This window comes from Pyrgilauda ruficollis, unplaced genomic scaffold (assembly GCF_017590135.1).
Source record: "Pyrgilauda ruficollis isolate IOZ18807 unplaced genomic scaffold, ASM1759013v1 scaffold15, whole genome shotgun sequence".
Taxonomy (NCBI): domain Eukaryota; kingdom Metazoa; phylum Chordata; class Aves; order Passeriformes; family Passeridae; genus Pyrgilauda; species Pyrgilauda ruficollis.
This window is the reverse complement of record NW_024513654.1, coordinates 19,160,766-19,187,494: the sequence shown is the minus strand read 5'-3', so window position 1 is coordinate 19,187,494 and position 26,729 is coordinate 19,160,766. Positions and strand designations below refer to the sequence as shown.

Genomic DNA, 26,729 nt, shown 5'->3' with positions numbered 1-26,729 from the left:
GATAGAGAGCAGCCCTGAGGAGAAGGGCTTGGGGTATTGGTTGATGCGAAGCTTGAGGTGACCTGGAGAGTGTGTACCTGCAGCCCACTACCAAAAGCAGTGTGGCCATCAGGCTGAGTGAGGGGATTGTGCCCCACTACTCTGTGACACCCCACCTGGAGTGCTGCATGCAGCTCTGCAGTCCCCAGCATAAGAAACACGTGGAGCAATTTGAAGGGGAGGCCATGAAGATGGTCAAAGGGCTGGAGCACTTCTCCTGTGAAGACAGGCTGGGAGAGTTGGAGTTGTTCAGCCTGCACAAGAGAAGACTCTGAGGAGACCTTACAGCTCCTTCCACTACCTAAAGGGGCTGCAAGAGAACTGCAGAGAGACTGTTGACAAAGGCGTGTAGCTGTAGGACAAGGGGGAATGGCATCTAACTGGAAGAGGAAAGGTTTAGATTAGATATCAGGAAGAAATTCTTCACTCTGAGGATGGTGAGGCACTGGTACAAGTTGCTCAGAGAACTTGCAAATGCCCAGTCCCTGGAAGTGTTCAAGGTCGGGCTGGATGGGTTTTGAGCAACCTGGTCTAGTTGGTGGAGTTCCTACCCGTGGCAGAGGGATTGGAACTAGACAATCTTTCAGGTCTCTTCCAAACCAAACGATTCTATGATTTTATTTTTTTCAAGCTCTAGTACTTGAGCCATACTGCATAAAAATAATCATGTATGCAAATGCAATCATTTAGTACGTGACTATTTAAAAGCGCTCTGAAACTTGAACTATTAGAGGTCTTGGAGGCAAGTATTTCCACTGAGTAACGTTTTCTCTGCGAACATTTTTCACTTACACTAAGCCTTGTGAGTACTAGCTTGGGGCAGTAGATGAGACTTAATGTGTAAATGGTAAATTAATGTTCCCTTATGTCTCTCTCCTTAGGGATCCCTTGATGATTTTTTTAAACTTTTTTTTTTTTTAATTAGAAAATGGGTAAAGGCTTCCCCATGCACTTCCAGTTTCACCCACTACCTCATGCTGGCGGTAAATAGTCTGCAAAAAATGTCATTTGCTGGTGGATTGTTTTTCTGTTTATTGGAGGTGACATGAGCAGTGGGGCAGCGGCAAAGAGGCCGTGTTGCCATTGCTAAATATACATCCCTGACAGTCTGATAATGGGTTCCAGGAAGTTCAGTGGAAAATTAAAACAAAGCAACATTTATAGCTGATTGAACTTGAAAAGCAGTTTTCATGTTGAATGGCAAATATGTGGACTTCAGCATTCCAGGAGACTGATGCAGCTACACTGGATGGGCCTGACCTTGTGTGCAGAATGGACTGTGGACACAGCAGCAGGCAGAATGGCTTCATCTATAGAGGACTTCATGGGGAGGAAAAATTTGCTATCGTGCACAGAAATAGTTCTCACATACGCTTATATTTATACAGTGTCCACAGGTCTGAATAGCATCTTTCGTATGAGGGTTTTGCAGCCTGTTAGCACTACAAGAATGTCTGGTACCGGGACTGTCTTTGTCCCTGCCAAAGCACTAAAAATACCCTTCTATCTATCCCCTTTCTGAAGTTGAAAGCAGAGTTTACTTTTACTAGTTTTGTAAAATATGGCGAAAATTACAAATCATGTTCTCAACAGCAGTAAGTGGACTTGGGTATAGTCCGTGTCTGCCTTTCTGTGTTTAAAAGGTGCCCCTACCCCCAAATGCTGGAAACTCAGAAAACAAATCAACTGAAAAGGTGTTTCATGCTTAATAATATTGAATTGTTTTTGGTTTATGATAGACCAAACACTACTGGAAATGAAACTTGTGAGGTAGAAGAAGAGTAGGTTTTTTCTCACAACGCTGAGTCAGCCAAGTTACCAGTTAGAGCTTTCACAGGTCAAACAGCAAGCTGCAGGCTGGATGGCTGACTGCCACTGAAACCTGGCTGCTAAAAGTAAATTTGATGAAGACTACCTTGTTTAAGAGAATCAGAAATAGAATTTGTAAGTGAGCTAGCTACTACAGGTTTTGAGTACCTATTTCAGATTGGACTAGAGTGAATGTTAAAAGATGACTAATGACTTCCATTTGGTCACAAGACTATAAGGTTTGCTACTTTGTTTCTTTTGGCTGGTACTAGAGGTTGCACGTTCAGTATTAAGGGTGTGTGTCGATGAAAACATGTCAAGTGCTCTAGCCTCTTGCAGTGTTAGAAGTTTGGCAGATATTACATTGATGTTGGACAAACCATGATGGTTTTTGTGGATAGCTTAAAATCTTCAGGCTTTTGTCTTTTGTGGTTTTTAATGATAATTTTGAATTGTGAGATTTAGAGCTCAGTCTTGTGGAGTTTTAAGTATTAAACTTAATATATGTCAGTTTTTAAATCAGCTAAATGTTTAGAGCTGAAAACATGTAAACATTTATGTGGCTGTATTGTCTGTCTGGTTACTTGTCCAAAAAAATACATTCAGTGGTCTGCCTATGTCTGAATGTGCATTTGGAATGTAAAATGTTTCATCCAGGCCAAAATAACTGGCCCACCACACAAAACCCTTCCTTGAGCATCTGCAATGGTTTTAGCTGCATGGCCTGTAGCATACCTTTACCTTTTAAAAGGTGCTTTTAAAAGAGCTTCAGCTCTTTGACGGCTGAGGGCTAATGGAGTATAAAACTTGTGAACATTGCATGTTGTTAAGTCTTGAATTTTCTTTCTTTGTCCTTTTCTTAAAAACAAACAACTCCCCAAACCAAACAAGACAGGTGTAAGAGTGTGAGCGGAGTGCTTCCTTGCTGCCATATATTTCTCACGTGAAAAAGCAGTAGGTTGTTTACAAATACAGAGAATGTCAACTCCATCTCTGGTCTGTTCTGCCCTGGAAGGGTTGGACAGTGCCCTTAATGGAGCCCTTCTCGTCTGCTCAGCCGCATGTGATGCGACTCTACTTTGTCTGTTTGCTTGTGTTTAGTTTATAAACTTGGATGTAAACTGGCATGAGTCCCTCGCATCACTTATGTGTTAGTGTAACACAAATTCGAGGCTTTTTCTCTGTCGTGTTTAATGTAGTGATCCTTTTCAGTTCCATTGCTTGCGAGCCACGTGCTTCCGAGTGTTGTACTGTATTCAGCTCTGCGCTGTGTTTGAGGCTGCTGTTGTGCCTGGAGGACCTGCTGAGCTGTTAATAGCTTGTGACAGGCCTGTGCTCCAGTTTAAACTGATCTGGTTTTTTTTTTGTTTTTTTTTTTTTGAGGGTCTAGAGTTTTTCAGTGAAGGCAGAAAATACTGCTGACTCAACTGCCCCTTTTTCATCTGACGTTTTTACCAACTAGTCTCCAGACTGCAGCTGTTTGACTGACTCTTACTTGTTCTGTGGTGCTCTGAATTAACTGTGAGCTGTAAAAGGCTGATCCTTTTTCAACACTTAACTGCATCTAAATCTGCAGTACACTAAAACCGAACTTCTGGAATTTTATGCCAATGATTGGGGTTTATATTCTTTAATATCAGTGAAGTTGGGGCCAGGACCCTTGCATGGGGCTTTTGCTGGGGCTATGGAGTGCAGCACTTTGTCAGAAAATCAGTTTGTATCAGTCCATTTTTATGCTTTAGTTTAATATGAATGCTTTGGAAAAGGGCTTTTTCTCCATTTTTAACAACTCTTTCTTCTTGTAATGGTTATTCTTGCCAAGAATAAAGCAGTCAAATCTGTTGGAGTCTGACATCCTTTTTAACCTCGGTGGAGTGAGTTATCCTTTCAAATTCCCCTGCTGCTCTCATCCTCTCTGAACACAGCTCATCTTAGCTGTTAGTTCCACAAGCTCGTTTAAAATGAGTAATTTATTATGAGTAATGAGGTGTGTGCTTTTAAGTGAAAGAAAACAAATTGGCTGCTATGCAAGCCTTTCAAATTCCTGAGTGTGCTTGGAGGTGTGGGTTACAGGAGAAGCAGATAGCAAGTGAAAACAACTCTATGCTGGGCTCAGCTGCTCAAAGTATTTGTGGTGTTGTGTGTTTATTTATGAGCCTGTCTTAGCTGGGGATTCGCTGCCCTGTATCCTGGTAGAGAAGACTCACAGGCAGAATGAGGAAGCCCTCATTAATCTTCATGCTCTTGTTTAGAATTTCTTGTGCTGCCTGCTGCGGCTTCTGTTGGAGCGGGGACTGGCCTCTCGCAGTGAATTGAAATGGCTAAGATTAATATTAATCCCTTTAATACTGCAGCTCATGATATAGTCATTAGGTGACTTGGAACTAATCCTGCCCACCTAACTAGTGTGATTTATTAAATACACATGGAGGATTTAGTGTGAATACAGCTTGGTAGAATAGGCATCAAATAAATACCGCTGTGTATCTGTGTTAATGCTGGCAGATTGGGACACAATTGCAGGACAGGCTAGGAAGAAACAGGAGTGCAAGGGATACTTATCACACGGTTCAATGGAGTTTACCTTTTTTGGATTAGTAGTAATGATTTTTCTGGCTGGACACAGCATGTGCCAAGAGGTAACTGCAGCCGAAATGAGGCTTAAAAAATAGAATTAATAGAATGGGGGAAGCACAAATACATTTATATGCTGCATTCAACAGCAGAAATTGCTCAGCTTCCTTGCTGTACTCTGAGGAGACAGCAGATTGTCTTCATAGTCTGCCTGATCCTCTCAATGCAGGGCACCAGTTGACATTCCCTCTGCAAACATTCAAGGTGTAGAATAGGAAGACAGTTAATTAGTACTAAGCTAATGACCCTTAATCTACTATTTCAAAGTAACAGAGGCTTCTTTTGCAACAGTTTGGAAAAGTAGCTGGTCTTTTTTCCTTATGGGCATGATAGAGGTCTCTGTGGAATTGTTTTTGATGGACTATTTACTGGTTTTGATTAAGAAAGGATTGTTTAAAGCAACTGAGCAGAAAACAGTGGTCTGGGTAAGTAGTGTCTGTGTACATAGCTCTGAAGGGATGACTTCCTGACCTCAGCCCTGGTGACATACCCATTTTGACATGGTAGGGAAGAGAGATCAAAGGTAAAGTTGATCCATTTCTAGATGCTGGAGGTAGAAGATTGTGAGAGTTTAGGAAATTATTTAAGTTCTGTCCAAACAGTGACTATTAAAGCTGACAGGCTACAAGACACTGCACTGTGAGCAGCACAGGTTTCTTTGCTTATCGTCTAAGTAACCTTTGTGTGAGCTGAATTAGCCATGTAAGAGCTGGCAAGGAAAGATTAAAATCTTAAAATGCAAAGATTTTAAGCTCTTTATGCCTATCATTCGCTCTTTTCACTTCAAATCTTTTTAGTTAAAGCCACAAAATAGGGAGCTTTTCTTGAGATTGCTTCTTTTGAGATGCTTTCACTAGCTCACTCATGGAGAAAGGATGAAAATACAGATTCACTGTGACTGAACCAGTAGCTCTGAGCAGGTTGGGGAATAAACCGGGTTGTGGCTGGGCTATCATTTCCAAAATGTGATGCCAAAGGGCACCAGAGCTGCAGGCTGGAGAGGCAGAGACGAGTGTGAGGGACAGAGCTGTACCTGACACAAATTCGGAAATAATTTATTAGTGTATTTTATTTTTCACTTAAATTTTCAGAAAAAAACCTGGGGTTCTATGTTTGAAGACTACTTGAACTGAAGAGGAGTTATCTCTGTGGAAGGAGGACTTGCAGTTTTGTCCCAACTTCCTCAATATTAGTAACAGAACGTTGCATTTCAAATTGAAATGCTTACCTCGGCAGAGATTTGTAAGATCCTGTTTAGGATCATACTAGTGTTGAAGAGATGAGTTGTTCTGTGCAAGAGGATAGATAATATTGACCAAGTGTGAGCCAGCCTGTTGTTCCAAGTACAAGTCTGATACATTGCTCATGTTAACTGTAGTTTTTCCAAGATTTTTTTTGCTTCTTCCTCCTTCTGAGCTTTATTAATCAAACCTTTTTTAACCAGCTGTGCCGCTTCCACAACTCCTATGTACTCGTACCTTTCTTTTTTGTAAACAAAAAAAAAGGTCTGTACTTGTAATTTCTGCCCTATTTAGAAGACTTCTGCTTTTGAATTGAATTTTTTTTGAGATGTAAACTGGTCTGATTCAGACCAGACTGAGATCTGTATTGCTGGGTTGTTAGCCTTTAAAAGGGAACATAGGACACCTCATAATTTTTTTCTTACCTTTTGTCACTTGGGATCCGAGTATGAGGTTGTCTGATGCGTTAAGTGCAATTAGTTTTGTTTTGAACCATGTAATTAGAAAGCCAGAGATGTTTAATTATGATGGTAGCAAATAATTTTTTAGTGAGATGAGTTTAAATGTCTGGCCTGTTTCAAAGAGGGGACGGGACTTTGCTTGCCTGTTCAGTTGTCTTTATCAGTCAATGTGGGAATACAGCTGTGACTTCTCATAAGGGATGCAAGGTCATGCACTAATTCTTTAGAGACCATATACAATTTCTGATGGAATAAATCTGGTTGTAGCTAAGGAAATTCAAAGTATGCTAAATATGAAGCTTGCTGAAATGTATGTTTTGATCTTTTACATTTGGGGGTTTTAGTTATAGGTTGTCATTGGTTCTGAAATAACATTGTCTAATATTAAATGATTGTCAAAATAATTGTCCTGTTAATGATTTATCAAATAAATGTTATTTCATGTATATTTTGGATTTTACTGAGTGATGGTAACGATGTTTTTTCCTCTCTGACCATGAGGCATCCTCATCCCAAGCCCCCTCCCTAGCACTGCTACAGTTCTTCAGTGGCTGTAAAAGGACAGAATAGAAGATTTGATTTAAAGACTGTGAAATTCCAGGCTGTCAGAGGATGTGTGGATCCTCCTATAAGTCCCATGTCTTCTGGGTTGCTGAGTTGATTGTTACTCTGAAAACATACTAGAGAGCTAAGAAACTGCTAGGACTTAATAGAAATTAAAATTTTAATGTAGAACAGAACAAGATATAGTTCTTGCTTCTAAAAAGCCTAATAATGGGGAGGCAGGGAGGTTCTTCTGCTAGTTTACCTGCTGGCTGTTCATATGCTAGTCAAGTTATTTCTGAGTTAGTTGCTTAACTCAGAAATTTTCAGTTTAAATAGGCTGCAATTGTTATTTCTATTTGTCTGTGAAAAGTACTTTATTTTGTCCTCATTGCTTACTGTTGAAATAGTTTACATTTGTATATGCTGATGTTTGTTCAGTGGCTGAGAGAGTTATTCAGAGCACAGTGAGGAAGAAGAATTGGGTTTTTTTGTGTGTGAAAATGAGCAATGACTATGCAAGGAGTAACAGCTTGGCTTAGTGACTGTTAGTACAGTTACAGCAGGTGTAACTCAGCTGAGTCCTGTTAGAATGCAATCATACATTAATTTGTATATTAAAAAGTAAAATGTAAAGAGTCTGATATTTTGTAAAGGCTCCTCACCAATGACTTTCTAAAACAAATCAATGCCTCTAAATTCAGTTAAAAAATGATGTGTAGTGTTTTGAAAAAAAGTATATAGAATTAGAGAAATCAAAAATACAGTTTTTTGCTTTGTTTTAATAGTTAGAAGAACTTGGCTTCTTTATTAGCAAGGCAGCTGCTTGCACTTTCATGGAGAACCAGAAAATAGAAGGGACTGCTTCCCACAAGGTTCCAGAAGATAATAGTTACTGAAGGAGGAAACTGTTAAAGTGGTTTAGATAATTAAGACAAGTTCCATTTTCTCCTAAGAGTTCAGTTTAGTGCCTGAAATTCCCAAAATTAAATGGCACAATAACCCAAACTGAACATACATCAGGAGCTTTCCCCAATGGTATAGTTAACAATAAATATTGATGTCTTAACTTTGAAGTCTTGAAGTCTTTCTTGCTAAGCAGCCACAGTGATCATCATTCACACACATAAGTGAAAGAGTGAAGACTGCACTCTGATCTGTTTTTGAGTAATATCTTCCTTCCCCTGGTATGTTACATGAAATACCTTAAAATGAACAGCTGAGTAGGTTCTTCAGTCTTTGTCTGGCTTTGATGGCCTCCAGCACTGGAAGCCAAGGGTAAAACCTTGACCTAAAAGTCATGGCAACGTTGATAAAAAGTTGTTTAAAGTAGTTTGATGGCATCATTGAAGTTTCTTTTTTTTTTTTTTCAAGTGGGCCACTAGATCTAAAGGATGGAAGTACTTAGCAGAAGACAAACCCCTGGTAATCACTGCATTTTCTTTCGGTCTGCAGAATTGCCAAGAATATCAGAATGGCTGAGGCTGGAAGGGACCTCCTGAGGTCTTCTGGTCCAGGTAGCCTGCTTAAGCAGAGCTGTCCAGAGTTGGTGGCTCAGGGATATGTCCAGGCAGCTTTTTACCATTTCCAGGGAGGGGACTGCACGTCAAGATACTTTGAATTATTGGAAGCCCACCCATGCCCCTGTATCTGAACTTCTTCCACTGTGTCATGTTGGCACTTAGTGGTCTTTTAAGTAGTTAGTTTTTCATAGTGTGTGGAAACAGTTTTTCTTTAAAGAAATATTTTTGTCATTTTCTTAGCTAATATTTAACAAAATTCAGTGAACAGTGTAGGCAGCCCTCCGCCCCGAGGTGGAAAAGAGTGTATCATTAGCGTTTCTAGGGTCTACATTCAGTTCTGTAATCTGTGAAATTTAAAAATTAGGTGCAAGTGATGGTTGGGACAGGAAGTACAAGCCACTGTCAGTGTAGTTAAAGGAATATAAATAACAATATAAAAGAGAATGCCTGATTGCCATTCAGCCTAAGAAAATAAGCTCGCAAAGTACTTTAGTTTGATGTGATATGAATTAGGGATGAATCATGGCTGTTTTACTTGGAGTCTTGGTTAATTTCATTGAAAGAGGACACTGGGGGAAGATGGGTTTAGAGGGATTTTTTGTTGTGTTTTGGGGTTGTTTGTTTGTTTATTTTGTTTCTCTTTATTGTTTTAAAATTGGTATGTCTATTAATGAACACAACTTGGAGCGTGAAAGTAGGTACTTAAGGTCAGATGGGACATTTTTTACATATTCATGGTGAGAGCAAGTGATTAATACCTTGCTTTGAGGGTCTTGTAATCTTTTAAGTTTATGCAGTGAAATGGATAGTGAGTGATTTACTGTAATCTACTAACCCTGCATTTGCTAGTTCCTGTCAAGGAGGGATGGTACAAAACAGTCCTTATGTATTTGAACAGAACTTCATAGGCATTTAGGAAATAAAGACACTAAACCAGATAAAGACTAGTATAGTTCAGCAGTCTTCCCTACCTGCCACCTTCTTAAATATGAATGCATTATAGAAAAGGGCAGAACAGAAGTTTTCTGTCCCTACCCAGCAGTGTTGGGCATCTTGGAATAATTGCGTCTCCTTCTCTCTCTAGATATTTTGTCTGCCAGCTTTCTGCTTCTCCTTCTGTAGTTTGGTGAAAAACATGTTTTGAGGAGAAGGAAGTGTTTTTCTATATTTAATCTATTGCTATTTATTAATTATCTAGGGATAATAGGTATAAGTGCTAGCTCTGTGCCTTTTTGTATTGATAACCCCTCTTGAGATCTCTTAACTCAGTGAAGATACATTTTTTTTTTTTTTCCATTTTAATTTTTTTTTTTCATTTCTTTTTTTTTCATTTACTGCCATTCTGTAGGTCTCACTCTTTGGTGAGTGGAACCTAATAGTGATCGTCTTCTACCTAAAGGAGGATAACAAAAAAGGCAGAGTGACTTACATGGGCCAGAGATCCATTGTCATGAATATGGATTAATTCCAGTTGTACTTGGGAGAAAAATGTTGAGAGAGAGTTAAATGCTGGGACATGGGAAGAGAGAATGGAATCTCCATCCACAGAGATTTTTAAAGTTTGACTGAACAGGGCCTTGAAGCAACATGTTAGAGCTCCAGAATGCTGGTTGAAGTAGGTGGCCTCCAGAGAGCTCTTCCAGTCCAAACCTTTCTGTGGTTCTGTGCTGGTTGTCTTAGTAATTCTTAATCTCCACTTTGTCTGATCAGACAAGTCCTATCTGCTTGTTTAAAACATGATCAGATGATCTTTAAAGTGCACATACTCTTGCGTGTTCATTCTGTACAGTTCCTTTTTTATGTACTTGGATGGCACAGATGTCTGGAGTGTCAACCCAGGTGACTTCCATGCTGAAACATCTAGTCTTAAACAGCAGAATTATCTCTGCCAGATTATAGGCTTGGTTTTCCAGTATGTTCCAAAATATGTGGGAGCAGGAAAGGGAAGGACTACTTCCTTCCATTTCCCCCAGTGCCTCTTCTCTGCTTGAAATGTGAAGTGAGTCTGAAGGATTCTGCTGATCCCTTGAGTATGTCATTATCCATTTGAAGGAACCTAGCAGGTGAAGCTGATATATAAGGAGCATTTCATTTTCTCCTTCTCTCTCAAATGCACACAGTTGTGGATGTTTGTACTCAACAGAACCAGTGTGAAATTTAGTCACAGCCACAGCATGTGTTCTGATTTTCCGGGGAAACTTTCTCCCAGCTGTGGGTTAACCCTTTCTCCACTCTTCTTTCTGCTTCTCCAGGTTTTGGGATATTTCAGTTAGCAGTTTCTGTGACCAAGGAAGCCTTGAGAGCTGGAAGATGAATTAGTTCTCAGTGGTTGTATTGGGGAAGGGAATAAGATTAAGTAAGAATGGGTGTTGATGGGATGTGTGTAGGAGATTTGATTTTGGATTTTTTTTCAGTTTGCTAAAACAATTGAAGCAACTGTAGTTTTGCACCCCTCTCTTTTTGTCCTATGCTATGACAAACCTAAACTGAAGTTATACTGCTGCCATTAGTCTTAAGGTGCAGCTTCCCTAGTGTGACTGCTGCCATACTGTTGTAAAGGTTCTGACCCCAGTAAACTGCATTCATTTTAGGAGTTTTGCTATTCTAACTCATAGGCTTAAATTGGATTTTTAAAGGAGGTGGTACAGATGCTGTATTGACCAGGACGAAAAAGGAGTGCCTTTTTTTTTTTTCTTTTCTTTTTTTTTTTTTTTCAAGCAGACATGCTAAGAGTGAGAGCATTTCCTCTTTGTGGAAGGAATCTACTTGCAGGTATATTGTTACCACTTCTTGAAGCCTATTATAGTGACAAATAGATGTGTTTGACATTCTTTCTCTGCACTAGAAAAGCATATTTGGAATTATATTTTGAGTTACCTCTGTGCCCTTCTGTAAAAGAAGGGAGACTTTCTTTCAGTAGGAAAATATATTTCTAGATTTTAAATCCTATTGTTACTGTGATAAACAACCATAGTCTGTAATGTGTAGTGATAAAGTTCCAAATCATACATCAGTGCTGAGTCATATTTTACACCTTTCTTTGAAGGAGCATTGTCACAAGCATGGAGAGTACTGCCTGCTCAGCAGTGCCCACAACAGAGGGGAATAAGGTGCTGGGTTGTAGAGGGCACGGTACTTCGGAGCACACTGTCTTCAGCTGCTCTTTCTCTTTGGCCAGATTAAGTTATGTTGTGGCTTCCTTTGCCTACTGCTGCTCTTTTCACTCATTTCTCTATTTGGATTATTTTTGTAATGAGATTTAGTTGTTCACAGAGCAGCAAAATGACCTCTCCAGACTGCCTGCTGCCAGATCACAGCAGTTTAAATTGGAAACTTAAAAGCTGAAGCAGGTGCTGGAAACTATTCTCCCTTTGGTCTGGTTCATTGAGTGCCAGCCTTCAGCTGAGGAATGGGAAAGGGAGGAGAATTGATTTTGTGACTAAAGTCTTGAACTGATTAATATTTGCATTTCTTCAAATAGTAGTGTGAAAGCGCCATAAATTAAATATGAGTTTAGTGGAGCTTTAGGTGGTTGCAGTGTGACTTGTTTTAGATCTGAAGTTATGACTGGGCCAAGGTGCTGTTTTTTTTGTTGACATTAATATCTGCAGCAGATGTAATATCTTTTTTTAAGAGACCACAGAAAGAATATGCTCTATTTCTGCTAGTTCTCTTAAAGTTTCCAAATTTTGTAAACTATGGAGGGTTTGATTTGGTGGTGTTCTGTTTGTGTTTTGGTTTGGTTTGCTTTTTCCAGTTCAGTTACAGCCTGAGTTTGCAGCTTCTGTTTAAAAAACTGATTTAGAAAATCAAGAATGTTTTCTAGGTATAGTTCTGGAATGAGCTTCTGCTTGGTATTTATCGATTGCAGCTACTAACCAACAGAAGATCTGGGGAGAGAAACTCTTCACTCAGTGGATGTTAGAGAGCCTACATGGACAGTTACAGAGGGCACTTTTTGTTCCTGGTAAGCACAGGTCAGAATTTAAATAGTTTAAGTAGGAAGAGACCTCTGGAATTCATCTGCTCTGATACCCTGCTGAATGCAGGACCAACTTGTGAGACTGTGTGCAGGGTTAAAGCCTGCTGAATTCTGACTGTTTCCAGGGACAGAGCTTCTGCACCTTCTCTGAGCAAACTGTTCTGGTTTGACCACCCTTCTTGAGAAAATATCTTTCCAATACCTAATTGGTGTTCCCCATGTAGCTTCTGTCACTGCATCTCATACTATTCTGCACTCTTGCATTACTTTATTCCTATTAGAAGAGATTTTTTTTCCTAAAAGTATAAGGTTGTCTTTCCATTCTCGTGTGATTTGGCATGTTTGGACTAGCTTAGAGACTTCTTCATGTGCTATTTGGGAGAAAAGGGACAAGGAATGCTTCTGCTGCTGGCATTTTAAAGAACTTGTGTTGATTCACATAAGGCCTTGCAGGTCTGGGTTTCTTGACTTGTGGTGTGTAAAAACAGCAACAGTTGTGATATAACGTAACACTGAGTCATGATTATCGATCGAGTTTGGGTGTTTGATTCCAAAACTTGATCTAGAAATTGCAGTAGCCTTTTGAGTACAGGGCATTTACTTCTCTGGTTATCGCTCAGCATTGGCTGGTGGAAGTGCAGGAGGAAAAAGCCCCACAGCTGATTAGGAGTTGTCTGAGGAATGAGTTTGGTGATGCTGAGTGGGCATGAGAGATTAGAGTATTTTAAAAGATTTGTCTTCAAACAGTTCTTATTTATTAGCCTTAGGGTTTTGGAAATCTAATTGAGATGTTATACAATCAGGTAGTTTTTGTAGAAGCCTAAAAGTCTCATGCCTCAATGCTCTGGAACAGAACTTATGTGTAGGTGTTTTCAGGGCAAATACTACCTTGTGCATTATTTCCACATGTTACTGGAGAGCCATGAAAAAGTTAAAGTGAACCATCATCTGGGATGTTTTTACCCACCCTTAATGAAGTAAATTTGCCTCTGCTTATCACTGATCCACTCCTGCTGCTTTTTCTTTTTTGTTTTTCTTTTTTTTTTTTTTTTGTTAAAAACATTCTTTTTAATTCAGTGTGATAAAACATCCGTTATTTGTAAGTTGATTGAGCATAAAGTATTTCATTATAAAATGGTCATCCATCACTGGAAGCTGGGGGCTGCAAAAAACATTAACTGTGCACTTTTGGCTGGAATGCAGCTTCTCCAGAATAATGCAGCTTCTGTGTAAAGTATGCAGCATAAAAAAATTGACTGTTCAGGAAAACAGGTGCTCGCCTTGCTCTCCCAGGGCTTTGGGATTTCATCCCAAGTTTTTGGAAGGGCCCTCAAACTCCTCCTGTTACCTAGAATCACTTTTTGGTTTTGGGCAGTGGTCTCAAAGCTGAAAATGCTGGTGTGTGTCAAGTGATTTCATTCTGACAAGGCCATGAGAATTTACTAGCAGTTTAACTGCTGGTCTTTTGAAAAAGTGGTATATTTTCTTCCCCTCGTTCCTTAGCTCTTCAGAAAATTAGGTGGCTTTTCTAAAAATCAAGTTATTTAACACTGACACCCAAAAGTCAGTGGCTAAGCGCTGCTAAGTTTTTTCTCCAGTTTGTCTCTGTGAATCTCCTTGGTATTTCATAAGCTCAGCTGCTGTTCTTCTGTGTGATAAACTATAAATATAATTTTGATTTCAACTTGTGTTATTCCATATCATGTTTCCCTAACTTAAATATTCATTTGAAAAATAGCTGTTCTAACTAAGAGTCTTAGTTAAGTTTTGATTTTGGGAGGATAGGGCAGGAAGCTTTTATTGGATTGGTATTGCTGGTTTTTTTTTAAATAATATTTCCAGGTAATCTTATGGCACAACACTTAAGGCCAAATATGTTCCCTTTTCATATGAGGAGCTGAAGCAGAGATGAAGTGACTTGGCCAGGAGCTGGAAGGGGAGATGAGTGGCAGAGGCGGAGTAGACTGATTTGCCTGTCTGTGATCAAGGGCCGTGGTGCCACTTGATGGTCAGTTTATTTGTATATGTGCTTACATCCTGTCAGAGCAAATTCTGTAGGTCTAGGATTGAAAATCAAAAGGAAATTCCTCTGTCTTTGGCTTTTTACCGAGTCTTGGGAATAAGTGCTGTTGAAGTATAATGGTTCCATGCCAGAGGTCATGACAGCAGAAATGCAAGGGTGAGTGGTTAAAGCAGGGTTGTGTCCGCTGACCTGTTCAGTGTGTGTTGTGTATTCCAGCTGGAGAGCCCGGCTGTGTTGTGCCCTAGGGGAAGAAGAGAGGGATGGAAGAGCTGGGGGCTGGCTTGAACCAGCAGTTCTGTTTGTCTGAAGGAGTTGAAGTTTGTGCTGTGCTGCCACTTCTTGCTGGGCAGCAGGTAGTCAGTGATGGCCTTTATCAGGATCAGAGACTGTAACCAGTATTCTATTTCTTTACATAGGTTTTAGGTAATTTTGATTCTTCACAGACATTTTATTGTTTTACAGCAGATAAATGATTCCAGAGCATGGAAAAAAATGTATTTAATGGAGTTGGGGATTGATATAACATTGTTTCCATTATGCCTGTCTTAAGATACATCCTATTTGGTGACCACTGAAGTTGAATAGCATTCACCGATCTCTTCAGATGCAAAAACTAACAAAAAAAAGTCAAAAGTGTTAAAACAGAATTCTGTGTCTTTTCATGGGTCATCAGGACCCTGTATCTGTGGTTTGCTCTAGCACATTGCAGTATGCAGAAATTTATTTCCCCAGTCCATTTGCAAGAGCATAATGCTCGCTTGTTGTCGTTATTATAGGAATGAAGCTGCCTTTTAGTGCAGGTAGCATCAAAATCTTGGTGCACGTGTGTGTGCAAGGATTACTGATTGCTTCAATTATTGCTATGGCGGGGGGGGGCTAATAGGTTACTTAATATTTTTACTGTTTGTATGTCTTAAGGTAATGGTTGTGTTGGCTGCCAGCTGGGCTCTTCTTCCTTTTGCTTCTGTTCCACTCCTCTAGGTTTGAAACTAATATCCTTGTGATGTTTTGCATTCTGCTCTCCTCAATCTCCTGTTTTGTTCTGTGGTCACCTGGTGTGTGGGTTCTTGAGCTCTCGGCTATTGTATTTTGCCACTAGCACCTGGAAGTTTTACTTTCTGATAATATGGCAAAGCACAATGACTGCTAGATTAGTTCAGGTTGAATAGATGAATTTGTGTAAATCATAACAGCAAGGTACATTGAACCTTTGAGAGAGATTTTTGTCATTAAAAGATTCTTTCCTCTTGGGTCAGCAGGCTTTTCTTAATTTCATTCTTTGGATTTTATCTGTCTCGCTGATGCATTTTTGATTTTCTGGCAACACATGAAATATCTTGGCTTGTTTGGGATTTGTTGTTCTTCAATTTCCTTTTAATTTTTCCCCTTGGCACTCATTGGCTTCCCTTGAGGAAAGGGTAAACAGAATGGAGTAACATCCAGACAGTTAATTGATGATAAAACTGTAATCTTTTTCTCCAGCCTCCTAGAAATAGTAAAGTTTTCCTTTTCACAACATGGTGAATTTGCAATGAGAGCTCTATTCATAGCGTGGTAGACACACAAAGCTGTAGAGAATTACTGTGCTTTAAAATACCAGGGAAGGAGTTTTAATTTCTCCTGGGCTTTTAAATTGCCTACTTAGCTTGGGCCTGGTACCGTGCAAGATGTGTAAAATATCATAGTGAAGCAAGTCCAGTGACTGAATTGGGTTCTGTAGAGTGTCACAATCTAATTGCTCTTTCTTCAACATGTACCAATTTCTTTTAGAGAGGAGAAAGAGTGCTTAAACTTGACATACATCAAACTTGTACTGTCAGTAAGATGAGCAGCTAAGTCCATCCTTTGGACTTGGCAGTGTGCAATTCCCCACAGGTTTCATTTAGCCTAGTCTGTCTTGTTAGACTGGCCACGCTCTCTTCCTCGTATTAGGAGGGAACCTTGGGAAACCTGGCTCTAATTCACAACTGCAGCAAGATCAATAACTATCAGCATTTGGTCAAGGGCAGATGAATTTGTCATGGGATGGCTGCTTTTTGATTTGGTTTATTTTGGTTTTGTAATTTCATTTAGAGTTGAGTGTCGTTGGCTTGGAGGAGTGCCTGTGGGTTCTGAACTTCAGACCTGCTGCAGGTTTATCACAAAAACTGGCTGTTGTCATATGCATGGTGATTTTCTGCAAGAATCTTTTGAAACAGTTTTGTCTGGTTCTGAACAAAAAGACAAAAAGTGAAGTTTGCCTTCATTTTATTTGCCTGGTTTTAATTGGGATGGTTTTGTTCTGTTGGAGTTTTTAAGTGGATGTTAAGCTTCAGTTACCTGTGAAACTTGTAAGCAGTGTAGTTTACTGAGCTTCAGGCTAAGTAACTTCTACCCATGGGAGAAAAATGCTTCAAGAATGGATAAAATCTCAAGTCAATTTTTGTAGTCATTGGGGAGTTCAGTTTTCTGGAGTAGAATTAAGTGCCCTTACTATTGACATTAACAGTTTAGAGTTTTTGTCTGTTTGTAAAAGCCACAAAACCAGTGGTATATTCCAAAACCTATCAGAGGCTTAGATCAGCTGTATTACCCTATCTCCTTTCCCTCAGAGCAATCAGCCTTCCTGTAAGGGAGATAAAAAAACTATTTAAGCAGTTCTGAATTTGCTTATTTCTATCATATGTAAATAATCTTACTATGAAATGTGCTGGCAAAATCAAGTGGTGCTCTAATGCTTATCCTCTACTGTGATGTAGGAGGAAGGGTTTCATGAAAACAAGGATGGATTAGCATTGAAATTACACTTATTACTCTTCACACTGGCAAAAGATACACTCATGAGAGAGCAGTTTGGAGATGGGAGGCTTTTACTATATAGTTACTTGATGTTTTGCCTTTCATCAGAACTAGTCATGTCCTTTCAGAGGTGTTCAGGTCATAGGATGGGAGGCAATAGGCTAGGATTTGAAGCAAGGTCTGCTCCTGATGACCTTCAACCTTACTGTGCTAAATTACCCCTCAGCTCACTTTAAGGGCTGTTCTTATTTTGAAGCAGTCTTTTGATTGCAACCTCTGACCAGTATGTGTCAACCATAGCTCAGAAAAAAGTTTGTCAAGATGTTTGTCTCTGCTGTCTCCTCAGTGCTAAGAAATAAAAACAGAATTAAACAACTTCAGCTTTTGAAATAACCTCATATCCAGACACTCAGCAATCTTCATGACTGACATTAGAAATTCAGGCTGGAGCAAGTACACATGTCTGTACTTTTAAGTCCATCCAAATAGAAACTGTGGAAGTTTGCCTCCTGTGTAGTTCCATGCTTCTGCTGATGGCATTTGCTTTCCTTGTGATTGTAGTGAGTATCTTCTGCTTCTAATACCACTCTAGAACAGAATACTGTGGCTGGATGAAAAGCACTTAAGGGAACAGTGGAGACAGAGCTGGAGTTTACAGCATGGTTTTGGCTGAAGATACTTTAGCAAGTTCCTGGTTATGAAAAAAATTTAATTTTAGGAAATTTTAGTGGTCAGTCAGAGCAGCTGAACTTGAAGCACAGCATCAGATGAAACTCCTTATAGCTAATGACACACACTGATGGCATTGTAGTGCTTCTGCTTCACTGGTACTTATAAGTAATTCCATAGAACACAGTATTTTAGTTGAGTTTATGTTGCCTTAACCAAAGGATGTGAAGAGTCAAATGCTCAGTATGTGTTATGTCATGCTTCCCCAAAATAAAAATCTCAGTTCTGAGGGGTGCTTGAGATCTTGGCACTATGGAACAATCATTTGTTAAAGTCATGTTTAATGAAAGGGAGATAAACACACGAAGCTGGAGTGTGACAAATGAAAGCATTTGTGCCATTGTAATGAAATTAGGCAAACAGAACAGGCTTGACATCTCTGGGTTCCCCTTGTCAAACTGCATTTGTAATTCCATCTTTGCATTCATGTGTGGCTGTGAATGGTGCTGTTTCTCTCTTGGTTTGGTGGGTTGGGGCCCCTGAATGACGACTTTAATTCACAGGGCATTAGCTTTGAAGAGTATATTTTACAGACATCCTTAGAAAAGGATTGCAGTTAATTCATACTTCTCCTTCATTGGCTTGAATATCCTTGATTTTCAGCCTGTGTTTATGTTTATTGTACGCAAAGCTTTTGTTACCATTTATTATAATGAAGTATTGATCTCAGAGATGCACAAAGCTTGCTTCCACACCCCACGACATGTATACTGTGTTGTTGCACAATCCCCACAGTATTTATGTGTTTTAGAAACTAGGATGCAAGCTTCTGCCTCCTCAGCTTCTCCTTAGCTGGCAGAACCTTGTTTTCTTTATCTATTAAGAGCTTAGATTAGGCTAAGACAGTGATACTGTGGGGAACCTGGAGAGAGTATTCGGTGGCTTTTGATGACCTCTTGTTTATGAAGTTTAGTGGAAATTGCTATTTTCAGGAAGGAGAACTAGAGCTTTCTCATAAGACTAGCTGCACTATACAGGCTGTATAGGTGGCAATCTGGTCTCCTTTCAGATCAGAAAATATCTACAAATATGCTACCTACTGCACTGTGTTGCAAGGGCTGGTCTAGTACTTGCAAGAAAAACAAGATGAGAGCAACTAAGGCCCCCTTGCAGAGGAGAGATGGCAGAGGATTCTTTTCACTTGAAACACTGTCTGTACCAGGGCTGTGTGGAGCAGAACATATGCTCAGGAACAAATGAGTGTGGGTGTCATCTATAGTGTAGCTTTTTCACGCTTGTTATCCAACATTAATTGACCATTATTATCTGGGGTTAAATGCCAGAGTCGGAGTAAATTTGCTAGCTGGAAGCCAGGGTATGTCTTTTAGCTCAGGTGCAGAGTGGCATGTGTTCCAGTCAGTCTGGAGAATTTGTTTTTGGAGTGGTGAAAAACATGCTCCTCCTCTGTTTATCAGCTGTAGAGCTGCTGTAGTTGCAGTTTTGCCAGGGCACCTAGAACCAGTATGCATATACTGCTCTGTGCCTGTTACCTAGGGACTCTCTGTAAAGCAAATTCAAGCTCTGAAGACTTTTAGAGGAACAAGTTACTATAATTCTGTTTGCTAGATTTGTTGACTTCTAAATTAAATAACTGATAATCACAGGACTAACTCAAAAAAATTTCTCATTTCCGTGCAATCCTGCATCTTGACCTAGCTGAAATTAAGCCAGTACTTATTTCAGCAGTTAAAATGTTTATGAAAATCCAGGAAGTGTGACCACTCCATACTTTTAGATGGTTTTAAAAGGCAAGTACAGTTTTTTCCTTTTTCATTGGAACATATTCAGTCAGACTTGCTGATCCAGATTGCAGGGGCTTCTCATCCTTTGGGTGAAAAAACAGAATGTTTTGGTGTTTGTTGGGTGAACTGAGAATAAAGCGCCGTGTCATGTAGGTCACAATGGCAGTGTTTGCAGAAAGTGGTTTTGAGGATGACCCAGGAACCACTTGCTGATACTTCAGTTTTCTGTGGCATGAACTGATTGAGCCCCAAGGCAAGAGTCCAGAAAAGCTGGATATCTGCTCTGTTACAGTGTTATCCTTGTCTTTTTCTCACCTCAAGAAAAGGGAATGTCTGTTCATTGTACAGTTCAGTTTGCAAGCAGGGAACATAATGCTGCATGCTGAAAGCATTGCTGTTGTCTGAGCTGGCCTCGCTGGAGAGGTGCGTGGGATAGAGCTCAGACAGCCTTTCTGAAGGCTGGGCGGCAAAGGCCAACAGCTGCTGCATAAGAGGAGTCCAGGTCATGTGGTTTGGGTTGCAGTTGCCTGTCCTCGGGACAAATGATGTTGAAATAACTTGTCATAAACAATTTTTTCTTGTTCATTTACTCTGATTCGGAACGCATAGCCGATCCTGATAAGAGTCATTCAGGAGTGAAGAGCTGAACTGCCAGAGAAAGCAGCTTATGTGAGCGTTTTAGATCAGGAATGTGCCAACAGTGTGCTAACAATAAGAAAACTTGTCCGAGGGGGACCTGCTCCTGCACTTCAGGAGAAAAGGGACGCCAGAGGTCTGATGCAGTTTGTTTGCTGAAGTGCCAGAATGGCTGGATGGGATTGCTGAAATGGGAGTTAGGTGCTTAAACATGAATTAGTTGATTAAATATCATTATAGACATGTGTGTCTAAGTGCAAATAATCCATGGGAAGAATGAAGGAAAGCACTGTGGTCTCAAAGGAATTGTGTCCTCATTAAAATTGCCAGCCTGAAGAGTTGGCTTTTTGATACATTACTTAAGATACTCTTTCCCTTCTTCTCCATTTCCATGCACTACTTTAAGCTAGTTTAGCATTTCTGAGTCTTGTGCTGAAGCTGGTCCCCACTTGCTTCTCTGAAATTTTGTTGAAAGGACCTGTGTGAAAAGAATAGGAGGTGCTTTCTAGCTGGTCCCCAAAGCAGACCAGGCTCTTCATTTAAGTCTAAGTAATGTTTTCATATAATTTTTCTGTGGCTTTGAGAAGATTTCAAAGGAAGGCTGCTTGAAGGAGTCCCTTGTGAAATTTCCTTCTCTTTGTGGATAGTTATTCAGTGTTTCCTCTTGTAATACCCTTGGCTGAAGTCATGCTTGCAGGTTTGGTGGGTTTTTGGATGGGTTTTTTCTTTGGTTGTTTTTTTCTCCCGGAGCCAAAACTGGTTACTTAAGTAGAGAACCATCCTGTATTTTCTGGTTAAAACACTGAGAAATGTCTCTTGCTAGAAAAGATACTTGGGAAACCATCTATATAGGCATTCTCAATTCTTTTATTGGCTATAGTTACCTCACTTGTAATGACTGAACCTGAATGTGACTGAACAAGAACCAGAGTTGAATTCAGAGCTATTTTTTTTTGCTCTGCTGTTACAAACATCAAGTATGTACTTCCAAACATTTAGTATGAGTATTGTCACAAGGAATTATTGAAGTAATAAATGATTTTGTTACATTTTCTGAGGTTCCTAGATATTTTCAGGAGAGCACAGCATTATTTTTACAGTTAGTTCATGGCAAGACTTCTGTTGTGTCTCTTTTGTGAGGCTTTAACTTGCTGGGCAGAGCAATTCTCTCTAAAGACTACGATGCTACCTTACCAAAGTATTGTGAAGAGAAGTCTGTTCATTTCCTGCTGTTCTGTGCTCTAGATCAAACCTGAATTGTAGTGGAAAAGCCAGCTTGGAGTGCACCTTGCAGCTGTAGCTATTGATCCAAAAGGGCTGGCATGTTTGTTCTGGTCGCTGCCACATTTGGTGTACAAGGCTAAGAAAACCTGTTGAGGAATGAGCTTCTGAACTAACTTCATTGACCTCAACAAGATTGAGTTAAAAGAATAGGATATATGTTTGATTTACTGGCTTGTTTGCAAAATTGTCGCTGCGTTAAAAACCCAGTAGCTTTAGTATGTACGTGGCTTTAAAAATCCAGGTAGCTTTAATGACATCTTCAGATGCTGAACCTTCTTTAGCCTGTGAAAGTAATCTATTTCAAGATAGGATACAGCAAGAATAACTTCAGTATCAGTGTTTTTCTGCGCTCCCAAACTTCCCATTGAAGCAAAGAACCAGTACCAAGATTAAGTTCTGCCTTGAAAAGGGAGCTGGTGACCCTTGAGAGTCCTCAGTGCTTGCAAATGCTTCTGGTAAGAAGAGCTCATTGTAGTGATCAGCTGAATACTCCTCAGGTGTGAGCAATGAGATTGGTGTTTCATTGACACTTCGATCTTTCAGACAGTAGTTATTTAGTGCACTAAAAATGCTTTCTTTTTGTCTGGCATGTTTTTTGATTTTTTTTTTTTAATATCACAGTACCAACTACCCAGTCTAAACAGTTTTGCAGCATAAACCGTCAGTTTCAGAGAGCTCAATGTAAAGTGCTTTGTTAGCATAAAGTCTGGAATCTATGAATATTAGGAAAGTGGCCAAAGTTGCTGTGTAATCCACAATATGTGCCTAAGTTAAATCCTGATTATGACAAGCTCTTTTGTGATCTTCATGTAAGTTGCACATTTCAGTTAGACTGCAAGGGAATCTGATCTTTAACAACATTAAAATTTACAATTCTAATTGAAAGGAAAAATCTCATACTCCCCCTGCTCCTGTAAAGAAAATACCTATTTGTCGTCCCAAAAGATGTATTAATGGAGAGTGTGATGCCCTGTACATCATCTGCCACCAAGTGTATCTTCATTGTCTCATTCTGTCGTGCAGTGATGTACCTCTGCTGAAGTCCAATTTTTCATACTAATCAAGTGCAGCTTTTCCATCCTGGGACTCACTGGTTTGAATGAGGATGGAGGAATTGACAGGATTATAGTCTGGTCTGTAGAAAGGATCAGTTTTGGGAAAGAAGAAAATTGAGTTTTGATCCCTAGCAGTCTTACTATATTTAATGCTGTCCAAGTGCTTGTAACCAGTCAAGTGCTCTATAAAGCACAGTTAAATAAGCATTAATGTGAGTATGTCTTATGATCATCTGGATTTCCATGTGCTGTTGAGAGGTGACACAATTGTAATGTTACACCAGCATATTATCTGACAAATTGGGGGAGTTGTTCGTGAGCCAAAAAGGTTGAATCATCATGTTCCTTTTAACCCCTCACAAGTGAGTGGTGTTGGTCTTATTTGAACTGGCAGCTGAAGTGTAAGAGATGGCATAATGATTCCCAAAGTCCCTTTTTAATTGCAGTTTTGCTTTATTTAACAGCACTTTTATGTACTTATTTGTGTTTTTAACTTTTAAAACATAAGCCCCTGTATAGTTTTTCATCCTTTGCCTCCTTGCCATAATTTGGCACAATTATCTGTCAGACTTTTTTGCTTTAATACTTAAGGTTCTCAGTAGGAACTGTGATGAAATGGATTTCAGAAGAAGGGGTTTGGGTTTTTTCCCTAAGCAAAATAATTGAATTATATTGGTAGATAGAAAAGCAGTAGCTTGTCTAAGGATTCAGGAATTGCAGTCTTTTTTTCTCCCATCCTCAGAGAAGCTCATATGACAGATAAGTTCAATATTTGATTATTTGATTAAGGGTATAAATGCCAGTGATCCTGTGACACTATTAGCCACTATTAGACTTGTTAACTTTTATTAGGAGTAAAAATTATGTTTCAGCAAGTTGAGGCAAGTGTTGTACTTAAGTATTTCTGGTCTCAAAATTATTCAAGTTACTTTTAATGCATTCTTCTTTGCCTATGTACTAGCTGTGTTGTGGTTGCCTTCACCTGCTTTTTAATGCTTTTTCTCCTAAATCCCCCTCAGGGCTCCTCTTATCTTGATTCCTCCTGTTTTATTTGGTTGGGCTTGGTTTTTGTTTTGGTTTGGGTTTTTTGTTTGTTTTTCTTGGTCAATTTCACTAGTTCTGGTTATTCTCTTCTGTATTTCTTTTCCATTCCCAAAGCGTCTCTTGATCGTCTTGGAAAGTTCAGGAAGCTTGTTAGTTGTTTTTTCTCCAGCTCAGTAGCTCAGTGCCGCCTTGTACTGCAGCTTTAGAGGGGGTCCTTGCTGGCCAAAACAGCAAGTAGAGGAGTGCCATTTTAATTGTTTGGTTGAGAGGTTTACACAGTTATTTTGAAAGCAAGACAGAAGAATTTTTAAGTTAAGGTATCTTGTGAGGTTTTCCTGTCTTTGCCAAGCAAACATTTAGTGTTGCAGAAATGCAATTTGTATTCAGGCAAAGAGCTGCAAGAGGTCCAGTGAACCTGGTTGTACATTTGTACTCTGCATGTGATTAGTGTGGAGTTTTATCTGTAGTAGTTTGTTACGGGGTGACAGAAGGTGGGACAGGGTCTATAGAGTTCATGGCTTTACACAGTTCCAAGAGTAATAGGAAAATGCAGCTACATCTGCCAATGAGTTAAAGCATAAATTTAGGCAGCAGTGGCCTCTGTGGCGTTTAGAGTGTACCCACAATCAGATTTTCGAAAGCTCCAGAAAGCTGTTTTGAAGATTGCAAGAAAGTGAACTATACAGAGCATAGTATTTGAAATATACACGTATACCTATGTGTGTGTTTGTGTGTGTGTATGTAAAAGCAACCCTGACCTTCCCACCAGCCTTCTGAAACTAACCTAGAGCAGGCATTTTTCCCTCTGAGATGAAAAATGTGCATTCTTAAAGAGAAAATGAATCCTAATGAATCAAGTCTAATTGTCTTTTAAAAATTATTTTTATTTTACAGAGCTATCTGAAATTGAACCTAATGTCTTTCTTCGGCCTTTTCTGGAAGTAATCCGTTCTGAAGACACCACAGGCCCCATAACTGGATTGGCACTCACCTCTGTGAATAAGTTCCTCTCATATGCACTAATAGGTATGTTATGTGACTTCATGGGATTTACCAAAATGCCAGCCAAATGCATCTCTGTGAGCTGTGTCTTTGGCCAGGATACATGCTTGCAGTCTTAATATGGAGATTAGGGAAATAAGAAAATTGTCATTAACACTGGGGAAATCAGCATCTGCAGTTTCTTAATATCTTACTGGCTGATCTTTCATGGTGCTGCAGCCGTGTCTGGAGCCAGAGCCAAAGCCTCTGCTCTGCCCTGACTGCTGTGTGTGCCTGGGGCCTGCTGCAGGACTGGGCTGGTCACCAGCTGCTTTGTAATGCCCTCCAAGCAAAAGGGCCAGGGAGGGAAGAATACCAGCTCGGATTACAATGTTGTAACATGTAGAAACACAGTAGGATTTATTTAGTTTTGTGGACTAACATTTCTGCTCTAGAGTGAAGAGGATTTTTTGCCCAGTCCCAGACCTTGTCCAGTGGTGTGCCAGTACTCTTCACTTTCCACAATAGTCATGGCAGAGACTGTATTGCTGCTGATCAAACTTTCAAATTTGCACATTTTTCTTTGTATCTGTGAAAGGCTAATAATGTGCATGTGGTCAGTTCCCCTGGCTCAGCTGGCTTGTAACTCATTAGCTGGCTTTCTGTCTGCCATCAGTGTGTCACCCTGTTGTTAGTAGTACTCAATTTTTCTCTGTAAGTTCTGTTAGTACCTTGTGATCATACCTGTGTGAATTACAAAACCTGTTATCTGTGTTTGTTTATACATAGTCTCACTTAAAGAAAATAATTTTATCAGTCTTCCTTCCCCCTGAGTTCAGATCTCTCAGTTCTTTTTCTCCTTTGCATTGTAAGGGAACATTTTGAATTTTTGCTTGTTTTAAATATTTAGATCTTTAGAGATAGCCTGAAGGCAGTTAGAGAAAGAAAGGGGCTTTACATTGGTGCAAATCACTTTTGTAGGAAAGACACAAAACTAAAATGAGCAAAAATAGAGACTTGCAGGAAAAAGGATTGAAGTGTTGGATGAAATCTAGTGTATGAAGACTCAAATTAGTGGGTAGTGTTTGATATTATTAAATACAAAAATATAACTAGAATGGTGCAATAATGACATAAGTTCATAGGACAATAAAGAAATTTTAAAAAATAAGCCTGTAAAACATGTCCCCCTGAAGAATTAAGCAATAATCAAAATATATTACTTTCAGCATTGCAGTGAGGGGTGGACTCTTCTTCTGGGCTTTTATGATCTGTGTCATATGTCCAGGCAAATGTCTGCACAGGGAACTGACTACAAGCGCTTGATTTGAGGCAGGAGCAGGAAAAAATGGAGTTTAGAATTTGTAGCCTTTCTCTAGCTACCTGTTGTACAGAATATTAATTGGGTCACTCCAACAAGAGTGCATCCCTGTAACTGTTGGTGATTGTGTGTCTTTGTAGTAGGCAGCAGAAGACTCTTTGCCTGGCTTTTTTTCTGGGGCAGAACCTGTAATCTAAGACCTTCGTTGTTGCTTCAGGTGACATTCAGAGCAGCCTTGTCCTTTGTGCTGCTCCAGATACCAGTTAGTCTGGGATTAGTGGTGCTGGCTGAACATCTGGCTAGGTTCTGTTGTTAAATGAAAGCTTTTTGGTATTATAATTTCTTTTTGTAATATGAGACTAAAGGTAGTTTAAAGACTGCTTGCCTAAACATAGGAAATGCTTAAAACTGTTCTTAATGTACAAATCTGTTTCAAACTATACAGAGCAAGAGAGAAGAATGCTGGCATAACCATGGTAGGCAAATTTCAGTGTGGCAGATATTGTAGCATGTTTTGGGGCTGCATAATGACAGGTGAAACCAGCACTTTTTAAAAAAGTGGCATTAGCTTTGCCTGTTCTGTGAGTGGTTGGTTTTTGCTGTTCACACTGGATTGAAAACCAGTGTGCGGTGAAAGGGCCAAACTCATCTGATAAATATCTTTGTTTAAAATGGCTTTCTTTTCCCATTTCCAAAGTATTTCATTGCTAATCCTTGTGCAGTCTTACTGTTTCTTTATTCTGTCACATGTCAGAAGGTGGTTATCTGTCTCCTTTTTAGCCCAGTATTTCTGAGGGGTGTGTTTTAAAACCAGTTAGAAAAGAATAATTCTTGAGTAGAGTTCAAGACTTCTGATCTCTGGTAGTTTGAATTGCAAATTCACTAATAATACAGTGTGCAATCA

General features: G+C 39.6%; 1 protein-coding gene across 4 annotated transcripts in view; it reads left to right on the top strand.

The window, feature by feature from the left end:
* Positions 1-26,729, top strand: part of GBF1 (golgi brefeldin A resistant guanine nucleotide exchange factor 1) — a 103,375-nt gene that overhangs the window by 36,056 nt on the left and 40,590 nt on the right. For all 4 annotated transcript variants that reach the window (XM_041461047.1, XM_041461049.1, XM_041461048.1 and 1 more), the window contains exon 4: positions 24,418-24,549. In XM_041461047.1, coding sequence (XP_041316981.1) covers positions 24,418-24,549 — 132 coding nt within the window. The remainder of the gene's footprint in view (positions 1-24,417; positions 24,550-26,729) is intronic.